This window comes from Solea senegalensis, linkage group LG5 (assembly GCF_019176455.1).
Source record: "Solea senegalensis isolate Sse05_10M linkage group LG5, IFAPA_SoseM_1, whole genome shotgun sequence".
Lineage (NCBI taxonomy): Eukaryota > Metazoa > Chordata > Actinopteri > Pleuronectiformes > Soleidae > Solea > Solea senegalensis.
In genome coordinates, this window is record NC_058025.1 from 25,562,667 (window position 1) to 25,585,919 (window position 23,253).

Sequence of the window (23,253 nt, forward strand, 5' to 3'; positions counted from 1 at the left end):
AACTGCCAACGCACTTTGGTTAACACGCACCTCTAGGAGAACACGACTGCATCTTTGTCTACGAGACGCACGCTCGGCACCACATTCGCACAAATGTACAGTGTGTAATCCACACAAAGTGTTAAGGTATCACTTAGAGAGAGAAGTACATTAAATACTTCAGGTGTTGGGACAAAGTGGTTTCTCTCTTTTTTTATGCCACTTAAAGTTTCAATGAAATGGAAAACAGTATGGAACAGGTCTTGATAAAGAGTCATGTAATAGTTCTCGTCGTTCAAAAACAGACATCAAAAATATTTGTTTCTAATACATCATCAGCCTTTAGTTCATTAACTGGGAGGTAGGCGCCCCTAAAAAGAAGAAAAAACATCGCTGTTTGGGCTCCTTGCTACACATAAATCATGTAGATCTTAAAAAAGATGTAAATTGCATAAACACCGTCGCTCTCTGCCTCCACCAAACAAACACCACACCACGTTTTAGAATATCTGTACACACCTGAAAAGTTCTGAAGGGCCTGCGTCGCTCCCGCGGCCACACACAAGAAGCGGACATTTGGATTTCTCTAGTTAATAAAACTTGAATTGTTTTTAAAAAAAAGCGTTCACTCTCGCAGTCCCGTGTTATAAAGGGAGCAAAGCAAAATCTAACTTTGATTGGTTTTATTTGTTGTTGATTTTTCTGGGCACCAGAATGATGGGATCCAAGTTCAAATACACACACACTTGTATGCATTTTAAAAGCCTCAGGAGACTCGACTAAATATTTAAACTTGACCACTTGGGGGCAGTGGAAACATACGCTGAATGACTTCACTGGCATCATTATCTTCAGGGTCTAAAAAAAAATGATGACAAACCTACTGAATCCATGAAGATGACGCACCGGCTGTTTGGATCAACGTGATCTGTATTCACCACTTCAGAAAGAAAATCTCAGTAGTTATGTATTAAGGTTATTGTGATTATTTAGGACACAGTGAACCACATTTCCAGGGGCTTTTAAAAAGAATCCCACCAATCTGCCGCTTCGTTCAGCTAAAACGAGCGATATGGACACGCTGCAGCCGATATTTAACCAAGACTGTTGTCGTCTTCATCCGCGCTCGTGTTCTGGATGTGTAGAACAAAAAAGAAATGAGTGGGGGAGGCCATTTTCATGCTGCTAAAGCTCCACTACCATTAATAAAGACACGTTTACTGAATTTATTGGAACTCCACAGGGAACCATGTACATGGATTCTACATAAAGGTAACGACAGCGGCATACGCTAAGAATACGTGTAATATAGGACGCCTATAACATGTCATATATATCACAACAGTCCCTGACAGTCTGACAAGTCTCTTTTTTGTTGTTGCCAGATTTGATATATAATTGTGTGTATAGATGAGTGGGCCAGTCTTGACATTTTCCATATAGAAGAGTATAAAAATAAATTAAACTTACACCGTCGACTCAAAATTGAGCTTGAATTTAAAGGTATAACACATCTGCAAATGTATATGTATATCGTGTATATATATATATTTATATATTTCAAAGCATTGCAAGCCAGTTTATAAACGTCAACTTAAAAAAAGGACAGATTTCCTCGCAATTCAAGACAGATTCCCCCCAAAAAACAAAAGTGTAGCCTCAAAGTGCTATGGAAGACTATGATTCACTCACCGCTGGGCGCCCACCGCGATAAACCTCACAGAAACATTCCCTGCTCATTAAAATTGATCAGATATATTAATGGAGAATTATGCAGCAGTGGCTTTATCTTTTTTTTTTATATCTCAGAGTAGATGAAACGTCACAAGATCTCCAGCGAGGACCTCTGAGAAGCTCACGGGCAAAACGATTGGGGGGGGGGCTGAGTGTAAATATAATGTTTCCAGTTTTCCAACTACTTTCTCACTACACCAACATTTGCCTGGTTCCTAGAATGCTGTGCCGAGGAGAGGAGGAGGAGGAGGAGGAGGAGGAGGAGACAAAGCCATACATCAGAATCAGCCCAAACAACTCTTGGGTGCAGAGCTTCTGCAGGGAGTGAGATGTTCCGACAAACAAGCTCACAGGAGACGAGTAAACTGCAGGTGAGCAGGAAGAGAGATCGCCATTGGGGGAAACTGTTGTGTGTGTTCATAAAGGGAAGGGGGAGTGTCCATATAGAAGAAGCTTTTCCTATTTTGGACTGAACCTCACATGTTTGTGCCTCAGAAGGCACAATAACACACCCCCGTGTATATATACACTACGCGTGGCATATATCGCTTTGACGGGGAGGTCGGCTTCATCAGCACGTCGTCAAAACGGATAAGGTCAACCTTGGCGCTCGGCATCACCTGCAGCCCGTGAGACGCTCGTTTCATCGACCACACAACATACATTTATCACCAATACACTAACACTTCATCGCCTTTATGTCCGCGGAAGCCTCTGCATGCACGACGCCCATTTCACAGAGCGAGTGATCTTTGGAGTCGCCTCCTGAAAACGTCAGATTCAGCATCTCCGGAGAGTCACGATCTTCGTCCTTAAATCACATAACCCCCAACGCGACCACTTGTTAAAGGTCAATAATGAATGATCATAGTTATAAATACAAGGAGGAAACAGGTATTTTCCTCATTGTATCGTCACAGTATCAAGCAAAAGCTGATGAAGTGACTCGCTCTACATTCATCACGCAGTGTTAGTCTGGGCCATACATTTACAGTTATGCCTTTGTAGAAATGTGGCCCCTCGTCGTTGACTTCCAGGTGCAGAGAGACGGCGTGAATTTAAATTGAAAAAGGGCTTAAATACCATGAACCTTCAGCCTCCACTAGAGGAACGGATGCTCCACCTGTTTCTTTACATTTCTCAAACCCCAGAGAAACTCTGGCATGAACGCAGCATGCTCACATCACTGGGGACACTTTTACACCTTTTCAAATCTAAACAATATTCATAACCACGGCATTTCTTCTTCTTCCTTTGCTCTCGGGCCGCCACGTCTGCAGGGAACTTGTTGTTTTCTGAGGAGTAAAGTGTCGTCGGCTGCACGTCAGCTCATCGTCCTGTGTCCCTGTTCTCTGTGAGAGGGTGTGTTGTGTTCCCGTTGTACCGGCGCAGGCGGGCGTCAGTCCTTCAGGTTGTCCTCGCCGATCCCCTGAGCCGACAGCTCTGCCAGGACGTTGTCCAGATAGTTGGGGTCAGGGTAACCGTGGCCGGTCAGGTTGGAGCCAAACTCTGTCTTGTGGTGAATCTCGTTCCACACCACTGTGTCTGACTCGCCCGTGGTGCTGGACGTGCCGATGGTGAAGATGAGGCGTCGGTCCCAGGCCATGATCAGCAGCTTTAGGACCTGAAGTGCACACAAAATAGAGGGGGAGGGGCTTAAAATCAATTAAACCCCCTACGGCAAGAAGGAAGGAGCAAAACCACATGCAGGACAAGTGGGTGCAAAGGTTTGTCTGCATTGTTGTTGTCCTGATCAAGTCTCTAGTCTTGTATCTTGTGTGATCACATGTATACAGTTATATAAAACCATGCAAATGGTGTATTTAGTGTCTGTTTAATCTCAGATTAAAGACACTTTCATGTGTGCGTTACCGCTTACCTTCCTGCCTTTCTCGTTGTCAGGGAGATAGCAGTGTCGAGGGAACCCTCTCGCACTGAACTTCTTGCCGGGGTTGGGATGCTCATTGGTCTGGAGAGAATGTTGATGGGAGAAACAAACATTACAACTCCTGCTCTTTCAATTAAGACTTAATTGTGTATGAAATGTCAACAGCAACCACAGGGTGAGCTTTATTGTTCACGTTGCTTACAATGCCCTTTGTAAAAATCATTTGAGATGCTATTGTACATATCTAATTATCTCTTTCCATGTCATATTTTAGAAGGTTGTCTTTGAAGGCCCTCACTCTTACTTTCAGTGAATGTTATGTGTATTGTTTTGAGTGCATAAGATGTGCATGTCGCCCCAAATGAGACACATTCTTAATTAACATTGGATAATAATAATAATCACATAGAAAAGCATTTGTCAGTGAAGGTTCTCAGTCATCTTCAGTAGTTAGCTGTGGGCGACTGGACTTGCTTGATTTAAGTTTGAAGTTAGAAGCCTCAGGACTGAAGAAGCCTCAAAGAAGCCCCAGGACTGAAGACAACTCAGAGCTGAAGAAGCCTCTTGGATGAGAGGTGAAACATCTTCAAACTTAAAAGTCCAGTCGCCTACAGCTAACTACTGAACAGAAAAGCATGATGATTGTCTGGAATAATTCTCATTCATTGGTAATTGTGGTTACAAATCCATCCTGCTGATCCTCCGAAGACAGTGGTGTCCAAACTTTAACTTTAACGAGGGCCAGTTAGTGTTGGTGAAGGTTTGTGGGGAACATCTGACCTGGATCCCAGCAGGAATGTCGTAGACAATGCGGATGGTTCTGGAGTCTGCGTAGCCGGGCAGGTAGTGGGGAATGACGTGGTACTCCATCTTCCCAGGAGGCTGAGTGCCTGTTTTCTCCCCATAGATGGTTTTGCATGTTGGGCACTGAAGACTGCCATCCTGGTTTAGAGAAGAAATAAAGTAATTATTAAATCTTAATTCATGTCTTATTAGAGGTAGAATAAGGTTATGTAGAATATGATAATACTTGCTTAATAATGACTAACAAAGGGCTAGTATGCTACTTATGTTAGTAAGGACCTAGTTAATGGTGAACATTTGTTCTTAATATAATGTGTTACCGAGACTTGTTTTCACTGCCTTTCATATTTAGTTTTTAGTCTGAATACATTCATAATTGCGCTGTTACTCTTACTGACACAAAAGTGCTGATCTGCTGATAATCCAAATAAAGACGCTGCATAAATGTTTGGATAGAGGACGACTGGCATTTTGGCCACCGTGAAGAATTTCACATTTTAAAACCTAATTTTAAAGCTCTCTTAAACTCCAAATCACACATGTGGCGACGTCACCACCGGTTGCCACAAGCCCAATCGTTTTCAAGTGCCACGCGACGCTGTCGAGCAGTAAAACGCGGGGGTTTGTCTTCTGAGCCTGGAGTGACAGCGTAACGACGTCTGGCCCAAGAGCTCGTACTCACCTTATTGCCGTTGTTGTACATGGCCACCAGGCACAGCAGATGGTACATGTGCCCGCACTTGCCAAGTTTGCCTACCAGCTCTGGCTTAATGCCTTTGTGCTGCAGGACACCTTCATAGCCGGATGACATGACCAGCCTCTCCATGCAGATGGTACAGTCCTTGGAACAGCCAAGCAAACAAATATTTCAGCCGACTGTTCATTTACCGTTCCAGTGGAATGGTGGCGGCGTCTCTGTGCGATCTCTTACCTCGTCTGGCATGACTTTAATCCTCTCCGTGTACCTCCGCACCACATCCTCCGGGTTTTTACCTTGTCATGTGAGGGGGGAAAAAAAACAATCAGACAATAGAGTGTCACTTACTTACATCTTCACACCACAGGTGAATATGAAATAGATCGATCGAGATTGATGACAGACTTTCAGCAGCCACTCGGGCCTGGATGCCAGCTTTTCTTTTTCTCCTGATAAAAGTGTAGCTGTGCGTGTGCATTCACGTGATGTCAAAGAGGAGGTCACCTTTAAACTGGCACACACCAGCCAGCCTCTCTAATCCCCATGTGCACCAAAGGCTCACATGGATGAGAGCAGGCCCACAGCTTACACCCCCCTAATACGCTTAAAGGCAACCTCGTTTCCCCCCCAAAAGCCTTGGTTTGTGCTTTTGAGTTCCAGCAAGTGAGCGGAACAGAGGAGAAAGAGCAGCTCATCAACCAAAAAAAGTTAAGGGATAATGACAGGAAGCAGAAAGGAGGAGAAACATTGAACAGCGACTGAAATTTGATGGCTTTATTAGCCAGAGCAAAAGCCTCTCTGACCTTTTTTCTGTACAGAAAGCAGAGTGGGATAAATCTCCCAGCTCGAGTAGAAACCGCGCCTCCATTTTCCTTCCCAGCCGTCCAGCATGAGTGCGCGCTCTTTCAGCACGAACGCGCCACATATTCCTCTGTCACTCATTTACCTACGCTGCAAATACATTCTGCTTTGTATTTAGAGAGAAAAAGGTGAATCTTACTGATTATGTTAATGTTAATGACACCCAGAGGAATTAGAATAACTCAATTTCCTGGTTATTGACATGGCACAGATTTTATGTCCTGATGCAGCACCTCTCCATTTATGCAAGCTTAAAGTCGGCAGCGGGAGCACACTTACTGAACGCTCCCCAGAGGCACTACGGGGTTTAGGGCTGTTACTGGAATCATTATATAGACCGGAGGCAGCGAGACGACCTACTACTGCCACTGAACCACGGTAAACACAACCTACTGAATAGCATGGTAGCTTTTAGCACTGTGCAAAAGTAATCCAAATAAATAAAAACAAAGGGCTGTTGTTATTTCCCCTTCACAAGGATGCATCCGTCCATGTAATGTAATAGTTCAAGAGGGAAATAACCAAAAAAAATATGCTAAGATTATAGTAAATAAGAAGAAAAATAAATGTTTTTCTGTTTAATTAACAAAAATATCACCGCCTGACATTTAGTGTCCACAGGAGCCAAATGAGGTGGAGACAAACGACATGTTCTTTAAATAGGAAAAACACGCTAATAAAACATTTTAATAGTCTTGTCTGATAGAGAGAGAAAATGGGTGTGTTTTGTTTATATATACTGTGTATATATGTGTGTGTGTGTGTGTATATGCATGTATATATGTATGTGTGTGTATATATATATATATATATATATATATATATATATATATATATATACACATATACAGTATATATAAACAAAACACACCCATTGTATCTCTCTCTCTTATCAGACAAAGACTATTAAAATGTTTTATTAGGGTGTTGTTCCTATTTAAATTCTTTGCAATGTATAGTGTGTGTGTATATATATATATATATATATATATATATACATACACATATATATATGTATATATGTATATATATATATATGTATATATATATATATATATATATATATATATATATATATATATATATATATATATACACATATACAGTATATATAAACAAAACACACCCATTGTATCTCTCTCTCTTATCAGACAAAGACTATTAAAATGTTTTATTAGGGTGTTGTTCCTATTTAAATTCTTTGCAATGTATAGTGTGTGTATATATATATATATATATATATGTATGTATGTATGTATATGTGTGTATATGTATATACGTGTGTCTATGTATATATGTATATATATGTGTGTATATGTATATATGTATGTATGTACTGTATATATGTATATATGTGTGTATATATAAACAAAACACACCCATATATATGTATATGTACATATGTATATACTATGCATTGCAAAGATGCAGATGTCGAGAGCACAATACTTGTTTGACTTCATTGTGTTTCCATGAAAACAGTTGTGAAGCCTGTGAGACCCACTCAAAATGCTTGTTGACGTTATGTTAAGTTGTAGTCGCTTTATTCTTTTCCTTTGCGAGGGACTATTCTATACATTTAGTTTCTCTTGGAAATGATGAGCTCCGTTAATACAAGTGTTACCTTGTGTATGCAGAGTAAACAGAGTTGACCGAGAGGACACGTATAGTGCAGGGATGAAAACCCAACAGCCTCACTGAACAATTAGGACAAAGACTCCCTCGGGAGACCCGTGGTTTCCACGGTTTCCATCGACTGGCACTTATTCAAGTCAAAAACGATCCACGCACACACACCACGACGCATCTCAAACCCCCCGCCACGATACAGTCCCCTGTTCATTTCCTTCGCCTGCACCTGTCTGTGTCACTCAGAAACCTCTCCAAAATGTTTTATAGTCGCAGTTTGAAAAGTACAGGGAAGGTTTTCCTCACAGATTCTCAGCAACACTGGCCGAGGCTGGATTTATGGCAACACACCTATGGATATTCAACGGGAGGGATTTTAAAACGCAGTTATGGACTTACCTCTCCTCAGGTGCTTCTTCTTGGTTTTGCGGCGCATGCCGTTGATCCCCGACACGGGTTTCATGTCACTCTTGTTGACGGGCGGCGGGTGCAGTATGGGCTTGGGCGCCCGAGTCAGGCAAACTGGCAGACCTGCAGCGCACATCAGGATACCTGTCATACCTGATGCATATGTACAACACACACACAAACACACACAGAAAAGTGAAAATAATATGAGTAGACATCAAACATTGAGCGTAAAAAGCACTTCATTTAAATGAATACTTTGACGATTTGCATGTTGCTTTGTATTGCTAGAATAGCAGGAGTATTTTTTTTAAAAATTGTGCTTCTCTCCCATGTGTATCTACACAACTAGCACTGTCTGCTTCGAAGCTTGAAGACAGCGAGACTCTCGCGGGGCAGCGAGCACAGTGCATTCTGGGAGTTGTTGTCGTTCATCTACATGAGCCAGAATTACATTTTTCTGCCTTTCTTGGCCAAGAAGGCACTCGCTTCATATATTATTTCACATTTCTACTCCATACTGTAGATGACCCAGTTTTAATGGACAGTCATCTTTCCAACGGTGAACTATTCCTTTAATGCTGCAGTATGTAACATTTGATTCACATTCATCAACAATGCCACACGACTGTATGCTGCATTTCAACAATTATATATGAATTAATGACGTCGTCTCACCCGCTAGTGCTGGGTGCACTGGTCCAGATCCGGTCAGATTCTTCACTGGGAGGGCAGGAACCCTAGCACAGGGAAGAAATCCACATGGACATCAATCAGTAACGATGAAACAGAGGAGCTAATGACCCATTTATAACATACATTGACTTAGACACAGAAAGCTCTATAGAAATGTGACCGTAAATGCTTATTTTGTTCTTTGTGCTAAACAAAATACAGATGCCACAGCTGAGAAAAAGCAGCCAGTTATGGTATTTATGCCACAAGCCAAGATAAGATTAAAAAAGACAAACAAAAAAAAAATCCCCTCAAGTTAAAATGTCACATGCGCTTCACCACAGAGACGGCGACGACAGTAACAGGACGAGACATCGTGACTCATGTACAGAGCAGTGCAGCGGAGCCTGATTCGGGATGACATTTGGAAAGAGGCTGCAGTTTGTGGCAAACGCAGACAGTTGACTCGCGCGCGGTTCAGGATCTGACACGGAGTCACTCTCTTTAACACTGACTGCCTCCAAGTGCAGAGGCTCGGGGGCAAGTGACAAGTCTCATTTCCTTACAGTGAACAGTAAACAAATACATTAAAACGTTGCATGATTAGATTTAAAGGTTGGATTATTTGAACAGTTTCTACAATAGCAATACAGGTGCACATGTGGTTATTTGCCGTGGGAATAATACACAACTCCTTATATGGACATCCTGGGGGTGTGTTTATAGGTCACATATTCAGGCTTTAAAAAATGTGGTTTTCTTTGGTTATACTGTATGTTTAAACACAGTAACAGAAGATAACAGTAATAGACTTCTAAAGGTTCTAAGGGACAACGAACAAAGCCTTAGATACTTTCGGAGAAACCCCGATAATTAAATATGGAATGCAAATGTGACCATGTGAGTTACGAGCTCCTGCTCTAACACATCTTTCTCTGGATCATTTGCTTTTTAAACGAGCTGCATAAGAACGGACATGTGAGTAGAGTTTGGCAGAGGCCAGTTCTCGGCTTATCAGCCACAGACGCTCACACCAGTGAACACGTGGACCTTTTCCAATCTCTTTGATCTTTGACCATAAAGCACTGTCTTTGGCCTTGCAGCTATACAGGGTTCCACAAACCACCCGCATCAAGGAATTATATTAGCCAGAGCCTGTGCCCCTGAGCCCTGAGAGAGCAATAACATGAAGCAATATGAGGCCTGACAAAAGCTGTGGCAGTGTCTCACATTTTTTAAAGCCTGAATATGTGACCTATAAATGCACACCCCCAGGATGTCCATATAAGGAGTTGTGTATTATTCCCACAGCAATTTTCGCTATGTTAGAAACTAAAATAATCCAACCTTTAAATCTAATTATGCAACGGTTTAATGTATTTGTTTACTGTTTAATGTAAGGAAATGAGACTTGTCGCTTGTCCTCGAGCCTCTGTAGCTCCGTCGCCTTTGCACTTGGAGGCAGTCAGTGTTAAAGAGAGGTGTCTCACACCAGTGAGAGCTGAATCAAAATAAGAGGACACTGACGCGCGCTCTTTATTAACATCCCCACGTCAGGAAAGTTTTGGTGTTGAGATTAAGTTTCGAGTGATTTCACACCTTCAACCACAGCGAGCTCACCTGCCGCCGCTGTTACAAAACCTATGCACTCGATACTTTCCCCTCATACAGCTGCTGTTCATCAGTCAGTGAAGACGCTGCCGCGAGTCACCGGGTTACTTGGCAGACAGCTCCATCTATCTGAGTGAGGACAGTTTGTTTTCACCGACGGAACATGTGGGAGGCAGAGCGAGCGACAAGCACATTATCGCGCACGCGAGCATCAACTGTGAGAAAGTGAGCGGCGGCGGCGGCGGCCTTGACGTAGACGCACCGCTCTCTCGTTGAGATGTGACCTTCAGCCTCAGTCAAATCAAAACACACACTTGAGCACATGAATAATTTAGGCTGTGATCAAACACATGATTCTCATTAGGAGGAAATGGGACAACACGCCATCTCACTTTGTGTGTGTGCACGAACTACACACTTACTGTATGCGTACAGTACAGCAGACCCGACATTAACATAACATTAATTCAGAATCATCTTCATAGTTTCACAAATAGCCACATTATTAGGTACAGAGGACACGGTTTGGCATTAGCAACCATCACCGCGCTCGGTTTGAACTTCAGCACGTCGTCTTGACCATCTCTAGATTGGAGATGCACAATATTATCAGATATCAGCACCTGTGTACACCTGTGTACACCTATGCACGTCTTTGTAAACCTATGTACACATATGTACAGCTGCCATCCTCCATCTCATTATGTATTATGTAAGCTCTTTCCTCTTGTTGTTTTGGAGGCACTGACCCCGTCTGCCCCGACTGAGCCCTGAGCACTGGGGGGTTTATGACACATGCCATCTCCTCACACTCCACTGACAACCCTTAACACGGGATGACTTCCAGGCTTTCACTTTTTTTCTTCTCTTTTTATTCCTCCTCTTGAATCATATTTGATTTAAATCTCGACAGCAGCGCTCCGTGGGCTCGCGCTCGGATCTTTTATCGCCGGCGTAAACAAGTGTAGACCTTGAGGGGCCGCGTTCGTGGAAACCAGACAGAACCTCGTCACCTCAACTCTCTGATCCGTGTGCACTCCCCTGCTCCTTTTGATCATCAAGTGGTGCCTGTTTAGTAGAATGAGGAGTATCTTAAAACAGTGTAATCATTCTTGAACTAAAACTGATGCAACTATATGAGAAATCAGTTCTCTTCATTGCGAAGCCATAACACGACATTAATTAGTGCCCTTGTTGGGTCAGGGCACGGGGAAATCTATCCCTCCTCTGCATGACTCCTGCTCACTCTAATCTGTCCTTTCCTGGGGGAACCTCCTCCTGCCTGCAGGACTTAATCAGACTGAGAGCAATGTGATTCCCCAAATAGAGACGACATTAGGCCAAGTTAGGAAAAGTGCTGACGGTGGACTGATATCACCTCATCTGTTTATTATGCACCATAAAGACAGTGAAGGGGAGGCAGCAGAGAAAGATACTGTACGTCCTTAAGTTCTCAGTGCTTTAATTGCGTACTGAGGAGTCCGTACTGGAGGTTCTGTGTGCGTGTGTTTGTAAATGTGCGTGCGTGTGTGTCAAATGCCCTGAGAATAAGCAATAATGACACCCAGAAATTTCCAAATTGCACCAGTTCGGTGCAGATGAGCTCTCATGATTTATTCATTCATTTCAATATTAATTTTGGTCTTACGGGGGAAGCAGCAGAGCAGAGCAGAGCGGCGAGGCAGCCTGCGCGCGAGTAATGATCTCCACTCCGCAGCCAAAGGGGAGTGAGTTAAAAACTCGAGAAGAGCAACGCGAGGAGCTCGTGAACTCGTGTAAACAACACGACGCACTCCGAAGCTTTGGCTTTGGTCTAAAAGAGACTGGACTTCATCCGTTCACCTTTCATTCCCCTCTCTGTTCGTCACCTTTAGTCATTTCACAGAAAGCAAAGCGATTCACTTTCTTTTGTCAAAAGATAAGCAGCATCTCATCTAAACTCCTGAGACGAGAGGATGTGGTTTTGACTGAAGAAAAATCCCCGCAGATCATGAGAGGTTCTTTTTGGGTACATTCAACCACACTGTCTCTGTTTATCGTCTTTCGACAGACAAATGAAATGAACAAAAAGAAATCACCGTTATCTCCATCTTTCTTTTAAGACATTTTTTTCCCTGTGGACACAATGTTTGACCTAATAATTAGCATCTTAATAAATTCAGAACTATTTACAGATGAAGAGCCTGACCACATCCACACAACAGCCCATTACTTACTTTTTTTGTAGCAGCAGTTTATATCAATATAAACTGCTGCTACTTTACATTTTACATTACATTTTTATTTTATACACAGTCGACTGTGCAAATGTCTTTGACCACGATACAATATCATTATTTTTTAATCACTTCATTGGAAATACAGGTTAACGTATTTAGTGTTGTCTACAAAACGTGTTTGTGCTGTTATTTCATGTTTATTACACCAGACTTTTGCACAGTACTATTTAATATTAATGCTTCACTGTTTGTATACATCTATGTGTGACGTACAGTGATCAAAATTTTGTACACCACTATGTAGAAGCTCTGTAACCATAATGATATTTTTGAATGCTAAAATATAATTATTATTGTTATATTTCACATTATAGTTATTTAGTCATAATCAGAAAACTACTTTATAGAAGAGTCAAGTGGACAAATGGATTTTCTCATTCTTACTGTAGTATTTAACTTGCCATGATAACAGGGGAGGCTCTGCACTGTCACTGAAGTGGTGACACGGGCCAGCAGACGGTACCACTTCTAATATCTACACTGGCGTATGAAGCAACAACAGCCGTGTGCATGTTTTTACACAATAATAATAAAAAAAGAATCCGCAGCCTTTATCATCCATGACACACGGGCTGAAAAACACAAACGATGTTTGTTTTGCAGATAAAATCAATGATATACAAGATCATAATTGCCGTTTATATTAATGTAGCAGCAAAAATAGGGTTGTTTGTTGAAGTAAATCACCAACACAGTCTCCTGTAAACAAGCCACATTGTGCCAAATCCCTTCCCTGCACCCAACAGTTATATTAGTGTGTGTGGGTGGGTGGGTGTGTGAAAAACAGATCTGATGTTTTACTTTATGTGTGGGTTCTTATCAGTGTGTAGCATGCTTGTGGGAACCTGCGAGGGAGTTCACATTTCAGTGTGTGCGTGTGTGTGTGTGTGTGTGTGTGTGAGTGCTCTCATGTCCTGCTGTGTGTATGTTAACCACACTCATCCTGTGAGTCGAGCCACTCGCCTGGGAACGGCTGTACTCCACCTCACCCCCGTTTCTTCCTCTCTCACTCTCTGTCTCTCTCGCTGTCTCCCTCTCCAAACAAAAGGCTTTGTGTTGCCGGGTAAAAGAGTCACATTTAAGGACATGAAAGACATTTCCTTGGAAGTGGCTGACGGCGACACCTGCGTACACGAGCGCAGGCGATCACCTCGGTTCGGGCGACGGTTCGTGGGCTCCGTGGAGTAACCCTACACGTTTAAAACAATAACCCAATTTCTCATTTCTCCAACTATCATCAAGAAAAGTAATCTCTCAGAAGTGGAAATCTAAAAAAACACATTTCAGAACAAATAACTCCTCTTAAAAGCTCCGATGAGACCTGGAGTATATTCACAACCCAAACAGCACTCATCGACTAATGGAAGCTACGTACACGACCACAACTCCAAACCATAATAACCACAGGATATACACAAAAATTCATTTTTTTCCAAGTACTTACTGTACTTCATATAGAAACTAAAATATTAATACTTACCTTTTTTAGTAACAAGTTCACATTGTAATCTTCATTTACTTATTTTATTCTGTCTATTTTATTAAATATTAGTTTGGGGATTGAACGCATTTATCTCCACTCGTTCTGTTTTGCACAATAAAAAACCCCCAACATTTCCTTTCAGTGAGGAGGCAGAATTAGGCCACAGAGCAAAAGGACAGTAATGCTCCGACACACAGGAAGTGTGTCTCTCCCCATGAGCAGCCAGAACAAAATGGAATCAAATTAGATCAGGAGAGGGTTTATTTTAGTAAAGAAACGCAGGATAGGGAAGCGATGTATTGGTTAAAAGGCTGGACACACTTCTTTTGCTGAATCGCTCTGAGGTCAGAGCGCGCTGTGCTGAAACTCCCATTTTTCCTTGATCCATTATTCATTCTTCCCCAGTTTCCACAGCTTCACCAGAACCTCAAACCATAACAGCAGAGACACACACATCCAGCTACTCTACAAACGTGATTCTCTCACATCTTATTATCAATGGAACCCGTGAGTTCAAATCACGAGCATCACAATGATGCAGAAGAGCTGCAGTATGTCAGAGAGATCAGCTCATTATTGAGAGCAGGACACATTTTCCCGAGGAGTTACTGGTGTAAACCACTGGTTTCAGTCCTTCAATCGTAAATTTCGTTCCCAGGAAATAGAGGATAAAGCATGAGTGGACACCAGTGTGATTGACAGCGAGTATCATCCAATCAGAGCCTGGCTGCAGGTGATGTTGTGTTTGTTTTGATTTGAACTTCGAATTTTACACAGATCCACTGATCTGAATGTTAACAGCAGCAGTCATTAGGGTTGGGTACCGAAAGCCAGTACTTTTTGTACTTGGTAGCGATTTGCATCGGTACTACCGAGTATTGGTTCGCGTTTAATGAATCGGTGGCAAATTTTGGTGCTTGAAATGTGCGGGAGAGTGCGAGAATGTGCTAGCAGTGCTAGTAGCAACATCCCTGGAGCCAGTCAAGCTATAAACGTTGGCGACGTAAATGGGCGATGAATCCACCTCATCGACACGTTAAGCTAATTATCAGCTAACTAACCAGGTGAATAAGTAGTTGGAAATAACGTAAGCTTTTTCAAAGCTTCTTCATAAAAAACTGAAAGAGAGAAGTGTAGACTTTCAGTTTTGGTACCGAAGTACCGAAATAAGCTACCGTTTGGTACCGGTACTGAATTCCAGATACAGATACCGCATCAACTGAATTATTAGCGGTACCCAACAGTAACAGTCATAAATCAAAAGAGAGACGAGGAGACAGACCGACTGATGGGACAGGCTGAGGCTTTGTGAAGCAGATAAGAAGAGAGGGGGGATTGTGTCTCTTTGTTTTTTTTAGTTTTTTTACACATCCACTCTTTACCTTAATTGAGCTGTAAATTCAACAGAATCTGAGCATTATAAATAACAACAGGCGATCTCACACTGCAGAGAAAAATCAAAGACAATGCATGATTACCCTGGTGGTATTGCTCCTCTGGCAGTGCCCATGGAAATGCGCTGGGTGCCCGGCCGGTTCAGGTTGTTCTGTCCGTTGATGGTGAGCGCGTGGTGGCCATGGGCGGATGAAAGCGACGGCATCACGGGGGAACACGGGAAGTTGGCAGTGGACAGTGGCAAATGCACCTGTTCGGCTTTGGCGTGGCCGCCTCCCACACTAATGTTGTTGTTGTTGGTGCCGGAGGGAGCCGATGCCGAAGACCAGAGGGAGGTCCCAGCGAAGGTGTTGCTTTGTCGCACTACCGTGAGGGTTCCTGCACCTACTGCGTTGTCTGCCGCTGCTCCGTAGAGCTTTCGCCGCTGAGAGGCCAGAATAGCATTGGACGCGGCTCTTGTACTGTTGACAAGGATGCACTGCTGGCAGGAGCAGGGCTGGCCAGAGCTGGCTCCCACGGGCCACGACTGCGACTTGGGAATGGAGCCCATGATGAGCGGGTAGGCCAGGTCCATGCGCCGCCGCAGACGCCGCTTGCGCTGGCTCTGCCTGTTGGTCTGACACATGCTGTTGAAGTCGATGAGGTAGCAGAAGCCCAGAGAGGTCAGGTCCAGCCAGGGGTGCTGCTTCTCGTAGGCGTTTTGGATGGTCACGCAAATTTCCATGTCGTAAGGCGTCCATGAGCCGCTGTCGTTCTCCCACTCCCACACCACGCCTTTACCCGGGGCAGACGAGGGCTCGTAGAAGTTCCTCTGCACTGGCCTCATGGTGCCTGAAAGCAGGAGACAAAAGGAGAACATGAGGACAAGAACTCTGGCATCGTCTGTGAAAACTGAGTTGCACCAATAGAATACACTGAGTATGACATGCTGTTGTACTGAATATGAGCACAGCTGTGATACCTGCAGCACTCGGGCCTGTGACCTTGTGCCTGTTACCGCGTCACAGCTGCAATGACATTCGCTGGAGTGCGTTTGTTCACACCGGCCGCGTGTGTGTCTCCCCACAGTTTAGTTTCTGACTCATCTCTCACTAAGAGACTCTTATTACGGATCATACACCTGTGACGTGGCGTGATGTTGTGTAATTAAAGATACACGACATTACAGCTCCCGAAAAGTGAAAGCATTGTGAGGGCCACCTGATGTCTGACTGCGTTACAGGCATTTATGGAAATGCATAAGAAAAGGAACTATTTCACAACTGAGGTTTAACTTGACATACTGAGTGAAATGATTTCAAAGTCAACCGGAGGATTAGTCCTCGTGCTGGAGATGACACCGACTCAGTGGCTGCTACAAACGATTATTCTCATCATCGATTAATCTGTCGATTAGGACAATTTGTCTGGCCTGGAAAATTCCCAAACCTAAAAACGCTGTCTTATTTTCTCCACAAACCAACGTTTTCCACTTTTAAAGATTGAGAAATGGAACCAGAAATCACAATTTTCAGAAAATCAGAAAGCTACCGATGAGGTGTCACTGATTATTAACTGATTATTCCACAGTCAGATAATGATTTGGTAAACTATAATTTTATAAGTACAGAAACCATTTCATGACACATTTTTAATGAAGGTATAATCACGAAAACGTATCGACACGTCATCGTCATTACATCGATCGGCGGTGGTGTTTTATTGATACTTTAAATCTAATTCCATACTTTAGAGGCTGTGACTATTCAATGGCAGACATGATACCCACAATCCTCTGCACTCTAACGTTACCGTGCCAGTGCAATACGATAATCGATATGCCAGGGCAAGAGTTGATATTTCTAAAGTGGGGGGCGTCACTATACTTCCTGTCTCCTCCTTCTTCACTTAGAAAGATATCGGGGCGTATCGCTGTATGATCTCGCGATACATTGATTATCACAGAATCCTTGTATCGTGATATTTTTGGTATCGCGGAATTCACAAACCATCTCACCAGCACCAACATCCTGTTGGTATCCTGGCACTCAAGCACCAGCAGTTAGCTAAAGAAGATGACGATGACCTGGAACACTCTTGGACAGTCGTCCACCTCCTCCCCGCAGCTAATTTAACGGACCGTGGTGGTAATGAAGGGGGTGTGAGTGTGCACAGAGGATAATGGTTGTGGAAAATGAGTGGAGGGATTTGTAGGTTTGTGGACGGGGGCACTAACCCGGCCCTCACCCAGCAGCCTGGTGTTGGCTCCGTAGAATAAAATGCATCAGCAGAATCAGCAAGTTTGACCTTGAGTCCCTGCTGCAGACGGCTGCTAAAGGACTCAGCTTGATGGTTAATTTCACTTAGAGCGCACACACACACACACACACACACACACTCTCACACAAACACACACACAGCTGCCTGCATCTCTCATCTTCAGTCATCCAAACCTTTCTTTACCAGTTGCATCCACACCTGTCTGCACACATGCGTCTCATCTAAATTTGATTTAAGGTTTTAAATATTCTCTGATCAACAGTGGACGGTGGTGGTTGAAACGTTTATCACCGTCTCCTGTGGGGATGATATTAAATGTAACACTCTGAGTGCGGCTGTGTGTTCCTGGCCACGATCAATAAGAGTAACGGCTCCTCACAACCTGGATCGCCTTTACCCATCGAGATGAAGGGAGGGGAAAAAAAAAGAGCCACCGCACTGACAGGAAAAATGGCCCCTGACATGTTTGGTTTTAAATGACATATAACTCTGAACAAAGCATAAAACAGATGGAAAAGTAAAACATAATATGTCCATATTTAGCCTTAAAGCTGCTGTCAGTGGAAAACTTTAATATCCATGTTTAATAGTTCTGTATTCCGACAGATTTCAGTGATCTGGGATGTTTCAGTAACACAGTTCTCTTATGGCGTGTTTCCACCGGCTCTACTCGCCCGGTTAAGTTGCGTTTCCACTAGCATAGTATTTATTTTTTAAGTACCCGCTCTGCCGGCCACTTCCTGTGACGTCCGACACAAAAATCAAGCCGAACAGTGCCGTGCCGTGTCGTGCATTTTGATTGTGAAAAGTTGTGATGGCTCCAAAAATAAACAAACCTGTTGCACTGAGGATCTATTCACACTGCAATCTTTCGATTGGTTGAGTCATTGTTCAAAATACCAATACCACGACCCTGCCATTTTTAAATACACCATGCATTACGACAGCGAGAAGAGGGAAGGCAGTTACTTTAATATAACGCCTGCACACAGCAGTGTTTTCTGTGTCCAATCTTCTTCTGTGAATTGATCAGCAGGCAACGCGGTGTCCTGCTGATCGTATGACGACATTATAAGTAACAGAAAGTGATCCAAAAGACAACATCGCCGACGGCAGCTTTACTTTTCTTACCCCAGATGTTTCCACATCTCACATAACTGATATTTTTACGATGTATTTAACCCCAAGTGTGTGAAACCATATACTTACTTAACAATTACAAGTAGGAACGGTTGCATTTTGGGGGGGAAGAAACTAGATAAACTGGATAATCCATCTGTAAACGTCTGTGTTCCTTTCTCTCTCAAACCTAAATATTAATGCCTATGATTAACTTTACTAGTACAACACTATGATCATTAACAGAAACTAAACTATAACAAATCATAATTCTCACACAGAGTTTCGATTTATTGCTGTATAAGCAGCAGTGGCGTGTGTTGCTGCTGGTGTTCTCCCTGTGACCCTCGATGCTCTTCCTATAACAGGAAACTGAAGTGAGATTAGCCACTTCCTTCAGACCCCGTATGTGTTTGACAGCCATCTATCCTGCCGTCCCCTCTCATCCCTCGTCCTCCCCTCCCCAAAAACAGCCTCAAGCTGTCCTTGCCTGACACCAGTGCGGTTCCCCTCTAGTGAGCGGGAGGAGCCGTGTGATGTATTGCCACAACAGGCCTCGAAGTGGGATTCTAACCCCAGTGCCACCAGGTGGAGAGGTGTGCTCAGGGTGAGCTTGGCAGCAAAAGTCTGCGACAGCTGTGTCTCTCTGGAAGTGTAGGACGGCCTTTCGGAATCACTCTTTTAAATCGAGGGACGCGCAACATTAAACCCAACGTCCCTGCTGCAGGGGACGGGGAACAGATTGGCAGTGGATGTTTTCATGCAAACCTCCAAATGCAACACGTTATTTTACAACAAGGCCTGAGGATTATGTGAATTCAAAACAGAACAGTGAGTAAAAAGCGCCCTGAAATTGTGACGCCTCATATAAGAGGTGAAACTGCTTCACGACACACCAGGACTGCAAATCTACCAATCTGAGGCCACTGGTGCATGTTTTACAGTGGGAGCTGCTGGTGAGCGAACACCTGACGTGTAACCAACAGGTTAACAGCTGCTGGGGGATTTATGCTCTTCAGGGTTTGTTGACAGGTTTTGTCGCCATGGAAGCGATTCCTCAGGATGTAGTCGTGTTCACATGTTCGATGTGAACACGACTACATCTCCTTTCCCTGAGAGCGCCGTGCCAGCGGACTCCACTCCCCCACCACACCACACCACACCACTCGCTCCTCTCATCTTCTGCCGACGCCAGCTTTCCCCCTCGCTCTCCACCGTCTCCGCTGGCTCCTCACCAAGCCTGCTGCGCTGAGCCTTTCTTCACATTTTCCATCCTGTCACTCAGCGGACTGCTGCCTGTCCAGCTCTCACACACACACAACACTTAAGTCTTGGACAGAGCGCAGGAATTCCGTGCCACCGAATTAGAGCCCACATCGCCGCGTCGTTAATGCTGTTCCTCGTGTGGCTGCGGGACGAAAAGGTGGATGAGAAATGCCCGAATCGAGCTCTATAATATATCCTTATAATTGACAAGCCTTTTCAATTTCACCCGGGGCTCCGTTGGACCTATTAAAACGCAGTGTTGCAATTTTCCTCTTAGGAACTACAGTAGGAGAGAGGCCAGTAACAGGTCCAGCATCACACGACAACTCAATGCTGTGTCTGACAGTGATTTAAAGCCGACGACTCTGCGGTGTCTGATGAAGAACAACAGGCAGAGACGACAATAACATCACATTCATTCAGAATGACCTTCATATCTAATAGTTTACACTGGTATTGGTGTTAAAGGGCTGAATAAACCCCCGCTTCATCCTCCACATGAGGGTCGTGGGGCTGCTGGTGCTACTTTCTACTTACTACTTTCCTACTTTATTAGACTGTGTGAAGTATCTTGGGCAGTAATCCAACCAAAGAAATTCTTGGTCGACTGAAGCCCCAACTAAACTCGACTAAAAATCGACTAATTATGATTCTGATACGTTCGTACACTCAAAATTGACTGTAGCCTGAAATCAAAATCTCAAAATAGATTAAAGAACATCCACATTCTTCTATCTATCTCTCTCTAGTGGGTTGGGCTAATCCAAAATAGTGAAAACAAGGGGGGGTGTTCTCTGAAAATACCCCCATTAGCACTTGGTACTTTCCTCCTGATGAAATTAAATTGACTAAATTGACCATAGACTGCATGAAATTAACACGGGGGGAAAAATCGACCGATCAGAATTTTAGTCGAGCCAGAACGTATCGACTCATCAATCGACCAGTCAACTTGGACTTTCACACTGTTTTCAACACTCATCTCCACCCACACGGTCTTCATGTCGTCAGAATCGCTGAAGTGGTTCCTGCGTCGGCGGTTTAAGACTTCGGCGGTACTCGAGTCGAGTGTGGTGATTGAGTGCGGTTTCCTCGTCCGAAGACGTGGCAGCAGTTCACAGAATACAAAGTAATCTTTACAGAAATTGATCTGGACATGATGACTTTGGTCTTACTGCATGGCTGTGCTTAGTGGTACACGTTCTCTTTTCTTAAAGACGAGCAGTGTTGCCAGATCTCGCGAGAGAAACAAGGAACTGGTCCTATGAAAACAAACTCAAACAAGCGACTTCTCTCTCTCTCAAATAAAAAAATCATCAATCAAACCAAGTCCATTAAACTTCTGATAATTAAACTAAATTAAATCCTGAATCCAACTGTGCATTATTGCTGTTGATGTGCTCATCTTCCTTTTTTCTTTCAGGTCCAGGACTTCAGACAGACGGCATAAAGCGACCGAAGCAAGGACATAAGTGTGGGAAAGTGTCAAACAGGGACTGTAGAACATCCCACTCTCCTCCATCAGATTATCACTCAAGTTTTCCCCAGCCGGGAAAACAAAAAAAAACAAGCCCTCCTCCAACCTACTCTCTCTCTGATTGGGTCATACTCGTTGCCATCAGGGTCAGAGCCAATCAGAAGCAGGAAAACAGTGCTGTCACCTGTGTGTATGGGAGAAAGGGAGCCGGGAACAAAGCCCAAATATGCAGCTACGACTTCACACTAACAGAGAAAAACAAGCCCAAACTCGCCTCTAATGAGCCAACTCTGCAACGATGAAGACGAGTATTCAAACACAGGTAAGATCGGTATGTCTGACACTAAATGTAAACTGACTAATGAAGTGAAACCTTCTTTAAGACGTCAGTCATTAGTGTCACACGAGTGTCACCACAACACTGATCTCATTCTACTCTAACCCTTTACTTTACCAGGAAACCTTTTATGTTGTTGTTGCACTGCTTCTCTCTCTCACACACACACACGCACACACACTCACCTCTACTATTGAAAGTCATTCCAGGAAACAAAGAAAACAGCTAACTTAAGCAGAAGTGACTAAAACGCAGCAGGGTCACAAAATAGACCTGCACATTTAAAGAAATGTAACAATTAACTTTGACGACAACAACGCTGCACTTAGTCAACACAATTAGTCACAATAGGAAACTTACTACTGTATGATACACACTGTAATAGCACGGCATGCCCAAGGTCAGCAGCTTTGGAAGCACTTGCCAGTCTCACGCCAAGACCTCCAAGGATGATTTTGCAACACGAGTGCATGTGAACACGAGAAACCACTTTACAGTCACGATCATCACTGTGAGCAATCTGGAAAATGCCAGAGTGACACAACATGGCTGCTCATAGGAAAAGGGCAAGCTACGAAAGCTACAGGCAAGCTTAGTTGATAGATGAGAAACTGTTCATGTTCGATACAAGGTCTCCTCCGACTTCACGCTCACACCACCGCCGCCCAGGCTCAACGCCAAGTCAGGGAATATATTTTAGGTGCTATAAACTTTCCCCCAAAACAAAATCTCTAATAATTAGTAGAGCTGCAACTAACGATTATTTTCATAACTGATTAATCTCTCGATTATTTTCTCGATGAATCGTTTGGTCCATAAAATATCAGAAAGGCCTTCAAAAAATGTTGATCGGTGTTCGTCAAACCTGGAAATGATGATGTCCTCAAATGTCTTGTTTTGTCCACAAGCCAAAAATGATTCACCTTTAATGATTCCTTTGTTATCCAGAGCAAAGACATTAAGAAAATATTTACATTTAACAAGCTTAAATAATTGGAAATCTTGTTTTAATCATGAAAATAGCTCCTATTTATCATAAATAAGTTTTTATTGTGAAGTAGACGCAGTTTTATATCAAAACAAGCTCTTTTACCTCAGTGATGGTGAACAGGCTTGTTACTTCTCGTTCATTTTTTACAGTTACAAGTAACGTCGTGCAGCCTTCAAAACGCCTTCCATAGAAATGTAGAACAAGTGATAAATATGCTAATCAATTCTCCAATATATGGGGGGGGAATAAAATAATTGCAGCTGCATTTGATGTTTTCACATGAACTCCAGAGCACAGCTTGAATAAAAAAAAAAAGCCTTTCATCTTCCAAAAAAGGCCTTAAACCCAAGCTGCCGATTAG

The 23,253-nt window shown here is 43.4% G+C and overlaps 1 protein-coding gene across 3 annotated transcripts in view; it reads right to left on the minus strand.

The window, feature by feature from the left end:
- Positions 1 to 1,940: 1,940 nt before the first annotated feature.
- Positions 1,941 to 23,253, minus strand: part of dtx1 (deltex 1, E3 ubiquitin ligase) — a 34,805-nt gene continuing 13,492 nt past the window's right edge. For 2 of the 3 annotated variants that reach the window (XM_044025674.1, XM_044025673.1), the window contains 8 exons: positions 15,527 to 16,274; positions 8,679 to 8,740; positions 7,992 to 8,153; positions 5,337 to 5,398; positions 5,088 to 5,246; positions 4,382 to 4,543; positions 3,593 to 3,682; positions 1,941 to 3,337 (listed from right to left, as the gene is read on the minus strand). In XM_044025674.1, the coding sequence (XP_043881609.1) occupies positions 3,113 to 3,337; positions 3,593 to 3,682; positions 4,382 to 4,543; positions 5,088 to 5,246; positions 5,337 to 5,398; positions 7,992 to 8,153; positions 8,679 to 8,740; positions 15,527 to 16,274 (1,670 nt within the window). In that variant the 3' untranslated portion in view covers positions 1,941 to 3,112. The remainder of the gene's footprint in view (positions 3,338 to 3,592; positions 3,683 to 4,381; positions 4,544 to 5,087; positions 5,247 to 5,336; positions 5,399 to 7,991; positions 8,154 to 8,678; positions 8,741 to 15,526; positions 16,275 to 23,253) is intronic. The other variant, XM_044025675.1, reaches the window with a different exon arrangement.